Source organism: Echinops telfairi, unplaced genomic scaffold, assembly GCF_000313985.2.
Source record: "Echinops telfairi isolate 266 unplaced genomic scaffold, ASM31398v2 ScPeMD7_5;HRSCAF=22, whole genome shotgun sequence".
Lineage (NCBI taxonomy): Eukaryota > Metazoa > Chordata > Mammalia > Afrosoricida > Tenrecidae > Echinops > Echinops telfairi.
Genome location: NW_022103901.1, coordinates 23,777,725 through 23,787,882, shown reverse-complemented (window position 1 = coordinate 23,787,882; position 10,158 = coordinate 23,777,725). Strand labels below are relative to the sequence as shown.

At 42.6% G+C, this 10,158-nt stretch overlaps 1 protein-coding gene across 1 annotated transcript in view; it reads right to left on the bottom strand.

Annotated features, from left to right (window-relative positions):
• ZP2 (zona pellucida glycoprotein 2) overlaps positions 1-8,909 on the bottom strand; it is a 13,999-nt gene extending 5,090 nt beyond the window's left edge. Inside the window, exons 1-11 of the mRNA XM_013005472.2 lie at positions 8,846-8,909; positions 8,673-8,758; positions 7,653-7,736; positions 7,149-7,243; positions 5,022-5,177; positions 4,205-4,249; positions 3,891-4,052; positions 3,100-3,196; positions 2,829-3,010; positions 2,000-2,123; positions 2-123 (exon numbers count right to left, since the gene is read on the bottom strand). Coding sequence (XP_012860926.1) covers positions 2-123; positions 2,000-2,123; positions 2,829-3,010; positions 3,100-3,196; positions 3,891-4,052; positions 4,205-4,249; positions 5,022-5,177; positions 7,149-7,243; positions 7,653-7,736; positions 8,673-8,758; positions 8,846-8,907 — 1,215 coding nt within the window. The 5' untranslated portion in view covers positions 8,908-8,909. The remainder of the gene's footprint in view (position 1; positions 124-1,999; positions 2,124-2,828; positions 3,011-3,099; positions 3,197-3,890; positions 4,053-4,204; positions 4,250-5,021; positions 5,178-7,148; positions 7,244-7,652; positions 7,737-8,672; positions 8,759-8,845) is intronic.
• Between the last annotated feature and the right edge of the window lie 1,249 nt (positions 8,910-10,158).

Sequence of the window (10,158 nt, the reverse complement as noted above, 5' to 3'; positions counted from 1 at the left end):
TGAAGATAGGCTGACAGGATGAGTCGCCCACCCTGAGGGTATCCAAGTCCAGAGCTGGTTTAGTTTGGTGGCTGTAGACCTCGAACTCCATAAATCCATCTTTGGTACACAGCTTATCTGTAACTACACAATGGTGAGGGTTTAGAGAAAACTATGTGATTGTGTCATCTACCAGCCTTACAATAGGAGATGAAAAAGATTTTCAGCCCAAGGTACCAGACTACCTTAAGTCTATTTTTTAAAGTCTATGTTTACGATAACCCGAGAAGCAGCTTGAGGTCAACCCTAAGAAACTTAAGCAAAAGTGCGATGTTATCAGAAAAAAAATTCAGTCTGGAGGGCAGGGAAGCATGTACCCTTATGAGAAAAAGGCAGATGAGAAAACTAGACACTGGGACAAAGAAATTCAAGAATCAAATCACTCACGATTTAAAATTTAGTGCCTGCTTTTGCAGCCTTCCTTTCAAGACTCTCAAATCTTAAGTGGCTTGGAGGAAAGAAGTAAAACAGGAATTCATTCCTGTTTGATATCATTTGAAAGAATCAACAGAAGCAGAGGTGCAGAGGCTAGGTCTGAAGTACCCACCTTCAGGTCCTCGCCTTTTGAGGAATTTACAGGTATTTAGGGCAAATCTTTTTAACAATTTTTTAATTAGCCATTCTTGTCTAATTAGTGGATTTGCATCCTGAACAGCTCATATCCAGGCTACTTATACCTGGAACAGCGTTCAGATCTACCTACTTGTTTTATTTGTGACCTTACATGATAGTAATCTCTGGATGGCATGTTGTTAGGTTACCAGTGAGTTGGTTCCAACCCATAGCAACCCTACATACAACAGAACTAAACACCGCCCCCATCCTGCATGAGCCCATTGTTGCAGCCCTGTCAATTGATCTCACCGGGGCCGTCCTCTTTTGCTGCCCTACTTTACCAACCATGATGTTCTTCTACAGGGACTGGTCTCATAACAGTATGTCCAAAGTGGGTGAGACGCCATCCTTGCCTCTAAGAACGCTCCAGCCATACTTCTTCCAAGACAGATTTGTCTAGCCTTTTTAGTAGTCCATGGATTTTTATGGCCCATATTCACCAGCACCATCACTTAAATGCATTGATTCTTCAGTCTTCCTTATTCCATGTTCAACTTTCACTTGTGTATAAAGTACTGCATATACTCGTGTGTAAGCAGAGTTTTCCCAGCACATTTTTATGCAGTTTTTGTGGTAAAATTAGGTGCCTTGACTGATATTCGAGTCAGCTTATACTCAACTATATAGGTAATTGAAAATACCATGGCTTGGGTCAGACACACCTTAGTCCTGAAAGTAATGTCCCCACTTTTCAACACCTTAAAGAGGTCTTGTGTCAGATTTACCCAAGGTGATGCATCTTTTGTTCTCCTGACTGCTGATTCCATGAGGATTGATTGTGGATCCAAGCAAGACAGAATCGTTGACAACCACCTTTCTCCATTTATCATGATGCTCCCTACGGGTGCACAGTTGTGAGGAGTTTGGTCTTCTTTGACCATCTATAATGAAGGCTGTAATCCTTGGTCAGCAAGTGCTTCAAGTCTTCACTTTTGGCAAACAAGGTTGTGTCACCTGCACCTTGCAGGTTAAGCCTTCCTCCAAACCTGATGCCGCATCTGGAAGGCATCCTGGTTTGCATAAACATGAAATACTTGACAGATTGTTCAAGCCCATCGAGACATCTCCGAAGAAAGGCTTCCTTTTCTAATGTGGTTGTAGCCTCGAACTATGAATACGCTCTATCCTGCACATATGGGGTCAGCACGAGTCAGAATCATGCAGCCAGCAATTGATTTGTGTGGGGTTATTTTACATATCGTCATTAACAGGACATTTAGTGTTTCCAATTAGTTTTCATCTCTTCAAAGCAGTAAGATCAGAATATGAGCTAGTATTTTTTTCCCCACGTGTTCAAGAACCAAAGGAGAAAAAAGATGTCGGGGAAAATAGATAAATGTCTTACCTACAAAAACTGGAGAGTCGCAGACACATTCAGGATGCATTACCATGGACACAGTCCTCCCATAAATGTGGAAAGTCAGCTTGAGTGATAAATAGAACTGAGAGGAGAGGCATTTTGCAGAAATCTGAAACGAGAGGAGAATGTTGATTAGCTGTCACAGCATATGTGGCATCTCCTGGAATCACGGGGCTGGAAGGATGTATGCTGAATACTTGCAGGGTACACTCCAGACTTCCTATTTCCCCAACACCAGCACAAGGGAGACTATCCATTTCTCCAGATCAGGCGGCTCACCCCAGGCAGGAAATGGATTGCTTTGAATTCCTCTGGCTGGCCCTAACTCACCCAACTGCTGCATGCTACAAGTTCTTTGTGGTGGATATTAAAGCATACATTAATATATCAACAGGTCAAAGTCCAAAGAGCTAGAGCACCCTCCTCCCCCCACCAAAGCAAAGCAGAGCATAGTTACTAATGTGATTGCAAGACATGCATTCCAAGTAAAACTAGTGTCCAATCAGTCACTTTGGCCTCCGTGGGGACAGTTAGGCCCTATATTGATCCAACAAAAGTGTTGCATCATTAGAAACTCCACAATTTATAGTACTCTGAATAGAAAAGCTGAGGACAATTTCCGTTGCAGAGATTAAACAGGGTTGGTAAAATCTGGGAATTCACTTATATGAAATGATAGAATGAAGCCTTCCAAAGTGAGCAACTGCTACAACACCTTGGTTAAGTACACAGGAGCAAGTCAGCTATACTAGGATTGCCCAAAGACTGTCACAAATTAGATTTCCTCAGTTTGGTGGTTGATCATCGAACATACTTTTGTTTTGAGTAAATTTTTGCTGAAATGCAATCTCAAGCCGTTTGTTGTTTCTCTATCAATCCCTTTGTCCGGCAACTGGCTCACATCAATGCTCCTGCTTTCAGTGTTCACAGCTTTTAACTTCCCAGGAAACTTTGGTATGGTGAGAGTCATGTGGGTGGCATTACAAGTCACGTGATCTGGAAAGAAGGACAGAAGACTCATTATCATTAAGTGAGCCAAGAACAGTATCTCCCATAACCGATATTGCAGTTTCCTGGGGCTTCACCTGTGACACAAATCATTCGAGCTGAAAGGATGATCTTCCTTCCAGGACTCTCGTGCAGCAGGCTCAGAGACACCATATAGAGATGACTATTGCCTTGCTGCGAAATCAGAACAGAATAACTTGATTACTTAAATCTCTAACCAAGGCTATAAAAATAGACACTCATGTATGGTGAAAAAGGAGTTGTCTGAGCCCTTCATAAAATTTTAAAAAATACACACTAGTATTTGGCACTGATTTAACATGGAGAATGTAGGTATTTTGTCCAATGACTTAAGAGTTGCCAAGTTTAAAAATTTTGTATTTATAGTATGTGGAAAATTAATGTACCTCCTGATATCTACCTAGAAATTATACAGCTGTTAAGTTATGGTTATCAGAAGTTAGAAAGTGCTTACAAGACTCACTGGGAACCAGAACTGTTAAAATAATGTTTGAGCCCTTAGGTGACAGGCTGTAAATACTTTGAAAACATTTACTCATTTAATGCAGTAACTTGATGGTTGATCCAGAAAACACATACCTGCTGTCAAACAAGCTAAAACCCTGCACAGGAGTCGCTGATAACACCTCACTAGGTTTAGGCTAAGGCTTTCTTTGGCATTATGTAGGAGATTTAGGTCTACAGGAAAGTGGAAGAACAGACTCATTGTGTTTCTTTGCAGTGTTTGGCACCTAGAACTATTATTCACCGAGTTAGATCACTGAATTTTTAAAGACCTGGTTGCAACCATTATTGGCATTACAATACTGAGTTTACCATGGTGGCAATACAAGGTTTTAACACCTACCTCATAGTGAGTTACTCCAGTGGCATTGAACAACACCTGAAGGATGAGTTTGCCACTATCAACCAGGGCCGAATATCCTTGTTTCATGGCCTCTATAAAGGTCATATTTCGGCCAGGATCTTCACCAACTGTAAAGATCCATCCTGGCAGAAGGGTTTTCGTCTAAAAGTCAGAAGATTCACTTAGAGAACTAGTAATTCACCACACCCCAAGATAATTAAGTTTGACCTCATCTACTTTAACATTTTATCAGGAGTCGAGTTAACAATGCTAATTAGATGTTACTAAGCTCTACAACTTAAATATTTTCATACCTTATTCCATCCATCGAAGCCAGGAAAACTCAGCAGAAAGGAAAACTGCAAGAAAAGGAAATGTGAAGTTTTGATTAAGAAACTCAGGTCATGCATGCCACCTGCCAATATGTGGGAACTTCCAAAGTAGTTGCTGTAGATAGTTCTTAGAAGCAAAAGGCCTGATCATAGAAAATCTACAAATCTCAACTGTACCCTTAAACATAGCATTTCATCTTTTGGTCTTAGAAGCTTAATTGGACTCATATGTAGAGCCTTTTACTGTCTCTGGGCATCAAATACTATCTGAAATCATTCAGTTCATTGATATCTATCAGCCAAATTGAAATAGAAGTTCCACAAAGCTATTATTGCACTACTTCTCTCCTAAGTAAAAATCCTAGCCCTGACAAAGGAGCCCTGACAGCGATGGTTAAGCACTTGGTTGCTAACTGAAACTTCGTAGTTCAAAGCCACCAGTGGGTGCTCAGGAGACAAGACCTGGCCTCTGCTCCTGAAGATGTTGTAGCCTAGGAAACCATACAGGTGTCTACTCTGCCCAAGACGCCCCACCGTAAGTCAAAGTCAACTTAATGGCAAAGAACACCACACCTGACAATAGGTATTCAATTTGTCAAGTTATTATTGATGTAATTGCAGCTACCAGATGAACCCTCTTGACAAACAAGATACTAAGCAGAGTATATACAGTCTTAGTCTATTTAAGGTACCCGAGGAGGTGAGCATGATCTCCATATCTGACTTAGAAACAGAACTGGCATTTTTAATTCCATCTCTGTTGAGCCCTCTTGAGAAGCAGGCAGTCTGCGTTACTCACAGACATGACATCTTCCATGCAGTTTGTGGATCCCGTAAGCCATTCGGATGGAGCCTCTAATTCCGTAGCTGGACAGCTGATCTGATATGTGATGGGCTCAGGGCTTGTAGGAAGATGGTCGTCCACAACTCTCATGGTCATCTGGTACTCCTTATGCTATGTGCAGACGGGGTTGTGAGAAAGCATGCCAGTACTTCAGGAGGAACGTCCGGAACATCAGCTGAATCCAAACCCATAAATTACCAATGCCATCGATTCTGAAGATAATTTTTTAAAACCCAGAAACCTTTATAGCTAGCCCTTTCAGATACCATGGTAAGAACTTCTATGCTGGCAGAGAACATTTCTAGTGAGGCTCCATTCATTTATTTTCTTTATCAGGGCCCTGGCTTGTTTGAATCACTAGGGTTATTCAAACTTGGGTTAGTAACCCAAGTTATTCAAATGCACTTACTGCGTACCAGTTGTAAAGAGTCTTTTTAATTCTTTTCCTCAAAGAACTCAGTGTAACACACAAGTTGTCCAGCCAGCTTTGTGAATGGTTAGATGGTAAACATCATTGGCTTTGTAGTTCATGTACTGTCTGTAGCAGTTTAAAAATACTTATATATTTAACATGTGAGGACCAGTGCAATGATTGTGGTTGATAGCAAAGCTTAAGGACCATAGCAGACAGGTCAGGGGCTGAATTTGGCCTTGTCATTTGTAGAGGCCTGGTCTAAAGTAGAAGAACCCTAGTTAAGCACTTAGTTGTTGTTAATTAGAAACTCGGTATGTCAAACCCACTAACCTCTTTACTGTAGAAAGATGTGGCAGTTTGCTTCTGGGAAGATTACAGCCTTGGAAACGTCCTGGGGCAGTTCTATGTGACCTACATTACCTGATTAAGCATTGACTCAATGGCAACAAATTTGGGATTTACCGTTTTGTGTCTGAAATGATACAGCTAGTCCTGAGGTCCTCATAGTTGCAAAGGATTTTCACCGAAAAGGTTAATCATCGGAGGTTCTCACAAAACATGCTTCCTTCACAGGGAAATCATCGAGGGCTTCAGGGTCAGAGGACTTACATTTGTCACTTGTTTAGAGACTAGGGTTAGAGACCGCAGATTCGACTGCAAATTGCTATACCAGAATTAGACTGATAAAGTGGCCTATTAAACTTGTCATTTTTTAATTTTGGCCATCGTAACAGAAACCAGCCTCTAAAGGACACCATGCTCGGTAAAGTAGAGGGGCATTGACAAAGAGGAAGGCCTCAACAAGACGGAGGGACACGGTGGCTACAACAATGAGCGCAAACATAGGAGCAATTATGAGGTTGGGGCAGGACCTGGCCGTGTTTCCTTCTGTGGGGCACAGGGACGCTAGGAGTTAGAACTGACTGGAAGGCACCTAACAGCTAGGACGTCAAACATTAAACCCATACTTTCCCCAACCCCCCTCCCCAGGTGTTTCTTTTCCATACTTTGAGAACTTCTGCCTTAGACAAGTCATTCTTAATACTTAAAATCACCGATTGGGCAATGTTGCTCAGCAATAAAAACCTTGCTGCTCAGCTGCTACTGTTTGCCTTTCAACACCTGCATTCATAGGGAGACGTTCTGTCTTTTCAGAACTCATTGCATGTGGAGATTCCAGCTAATAAATCATGTGTGGGTATCCGTTGTCTCTAAGCCCTCTGCCTTCATTATATCATGGACCTCAGTTACCTGTGGAGAAGGTAGTCTTCCCAATCCTCCAGTGAGCAACAGAGGCTTAGTATGGAAGATAATTTGCTCAAGATTACAATCCAGAAACTGGCAGAATCAGGGGTTAAGATCAATGCCCTTTACTCAAGTTGTCTGACCTTAGTACCACTATTTGGAGGCTCAGTAGTGTGTGACATGTGACTGCCCTGTGCATTCTAGGATATTTAGCGACATCCTTGACTGCTACCCACCAAAGGCCAGTAGCAGTCCCTTAGGCTGTCATAATTTGACGTGCCTCCAGGCCAGGCCAAATATCCTCCTAGGCAGGTAAGATTTACCCCCCACCCTCCTTTGAGAACCACGGCTTGCCTCCAGAGCCTGCATCCTTAATGACTAAGTTATACTGCTTCCCAAATCCATCTCAAGCAATCACTTACCACCCTCCTGGTACAGTTTTCATATGGAACAATCAGGATGGCCTTTTCTGGGTCCAGGGTGTAAATGCAGTTCCGTATTTCAAGACCAAGGGCATCTACGGAAGCGAGAGCAGTGTTAAACAGGTAATGACCAGGAGGATCTGAAGTAAAATTCTGCGATAGAATCAGTCAAGCATACAGAGCCAAGACTGCCAAAGCGATTTCCAAGGCAATTCGATGCCTCCATTTCTTTTTATCAGCCTCACTGGAAGCAATAACACGAGCACTGCCAAATGCTAGGATTTTCAGCTCGAAAGATGCCCGAGGGGACTCACATGACAGCCTCTCAAGGAAAGACCAGGTTTGCTACTCTGGGTGGCATCATGCAAATCCAGAATGCCAGGGTATCATGGGAAATAGAGGAGACTGATTCCACAGCTTGTATACTTGCTCACCTGACAAATGGTGCTGAGAGTCAAGGGTTTGTTACTAAGTGGGCCTAACATGAGGCAATACATCACCTACCCACCACAGATGCGTGCCATTTCTTAAGGTCAAGGTTTTCCGGAAACTTCACTATTACTCCGTCATCATTGCAAGAGACAGTGCCTGGAAGGGTGAGAGCACATTTGGGGCCTGAAGTTAGAACATTTAGTTCCTGCCCAAGGGACCTGGAAGATGCTTCCTCTCTGATGGGCATCAGGGCAGGATACCCTTGGGAATGCCGTAACTTGTCCTTCACCTTCAGAGAGCTTACACAGACAATTGCAATGCAATATATCAGGTACAGTAAAAAATAAAAAAAGCATCAAGTTAGTTCCCTGGGCCCTTTAAAATGACACAAAAAGCCTATGGGAGCCTGACAGGAACCTAAGAAAAGTGGAGGTGGTAGGGGTATGAAGTAAAAGACAGATTTTCTAAAGGTTTTTTAAAGGCCAAGTCAAAGAGTTCTGAATAAACAAGGGCACATTATGCAAAGCAGATTCTGTCCTCAGTGATTGCTTTGCTGCAACCTCTGGCACAGCGGAAACATTTGAAATACTTGGTTTTAAGCCCGACAGCTGGGATGTTTTTGTTGGTTATTCTGCACTGTGCAAGGGTCGGTGGGAAAATTTCTTACTGGAGCTTAATGGGCTACGCTTGAGGCAGTCAGGAAATGGATCCCAAACCCACTGCCATCAAGTCGATTCCAACTCAAGGATGCTATCTAGTGTTTCCTGGATTGTAAGTCTTCCTGGGAACAGGGAGCCTCCTCTTTCTCAGAGGCCTGGCGGGTTTGAGCTACTGAAACTTAGGCTAGCTGCTCAATGTTTAGCGGTCAGCACAGCCAGGGCTCTTAAAGGGACTAGAGCAATTTTATTTCACAGGCTCTTTCCTATAGCAGGTAGAACAAGTCATAAGTCACTCAAGTCAGTGATTTGACCAAGGTGAGGAAGCTGGGCACGTGGAGATGGGCTGAGCCAGGTCTGTTTCCTGGCCAGTTTGATACCCTAGCCACCCCTTATTGTAGAAGCCAAGAGCGTATTTCTCACTCAAGAGTCATACCTTGGAAGTTAGGTTTGGGCAGCTGAAGAACACCTGAGTTCACCGAAGTTGTAAGGGCAAAGATGAGCATAAGAGACGTGTAGGCTCTGAAAAGAGACGGAGCAGAGTGTAAAGGAGGGATCAACTCAAGCACACAGGACCACGACTTCCCCCTTCCTCTTTCACAGAATTACCTCAAGACTCCATAGAGCCAGTTGGGGTGACACTTGCAACCAGCCCGCCAACTGCATGCCATGGCAAAGAACAAGCCGACAAGGTAGCGATGGGTGGATGGCTCTGTGCTTTTATAGGAGGAAGGAATTGGCTCTGGCCCACCCCCTTGCAATTGAGTGCACCTGCATCTTCTTTAGCCCTCCCAGCTAAGACGAGCTGCTTGGGTTTTCTAGAAAGCCTGAAAGAAGCCCTCTATTGGATACTTGATTTGACACTTCCTGAACCTGCCTTTCGACTATTCCACCAGCTACTGAGGGCCCGTCTGGAAACTAGCATGTCCTGATGGAATTCAGATGTATGAACCGGTACTTTCCTCCATAACACTGGGGAAAACCAGGATTTTTTTTTTGACACAATAGAGTGAAAGAAGGTAGTGGTCATTACTGAGGAAAGAACATTATTTTCCTTCCTAAATCACTAAACATTTCTTTCTTTTTTTTAATAATCATTTTATTGGGGGCTTGTACAACTCTTATCACAATCCATACATCTATTCATTGTGTCAAGCACATTTGTACATTTGTTGCCCTCATCATTCTCAAAATACTTGCTTTCCTGGCTATTGTGGAAGTTAGTTACCCTGGAAAAATGCATCAAGAATGATCAAACAGATTCAGTATTTTTATGTTATTCACATCTGTATTGATTGAATTGTTTTGGCAATAAAACAATCAATTAAAACCATTTTTTAGCAGTAACAGTAACAAGAGTCAACCCGACTTCCGTATGACGAGCAATAGAAGCCATAGAATCAAGGGTTATGGGTTGCAAGTTCATATCATAAAGGTCTAAGGCCCAAGTGAGTGGGTTTGGAGCAGACACTTTCTAACAAACTCTAATTCCCTATAATAAACTAAAAAAAAAAATCATAAGGACAGGTTTAGTGGCTTGTCAAAGGCCCTATGACTTGTTAGTAGGAGAGATCCAGTGAGAAACCAGGTCCCCTGATATCCAGTCTAAGGCTTTTTGTGACTCATTATGATTTTGTCTGTATATGAAAGGGTATTTCTAAACTCTGGAACAAAGACCACTCATTTATAAGGCAGTTTAGACAAATATGCATGGTTTAAAATCAGGAAAGGTGCTGGATATGTTCACCATACTTATTCTATTTGTGTGCTGAGCAAGTAATCTAAGGAGCTGGATGATAAAAAGAAGGTGGCATCAGGATTGGACAAATGCTTATTAACCACCTGTGATACCCAGATGACACAATCTTCCTTGCTACAATCAAGGAAGGGTGAAGCACTTGCTGATAAAAATCAGACTGCAG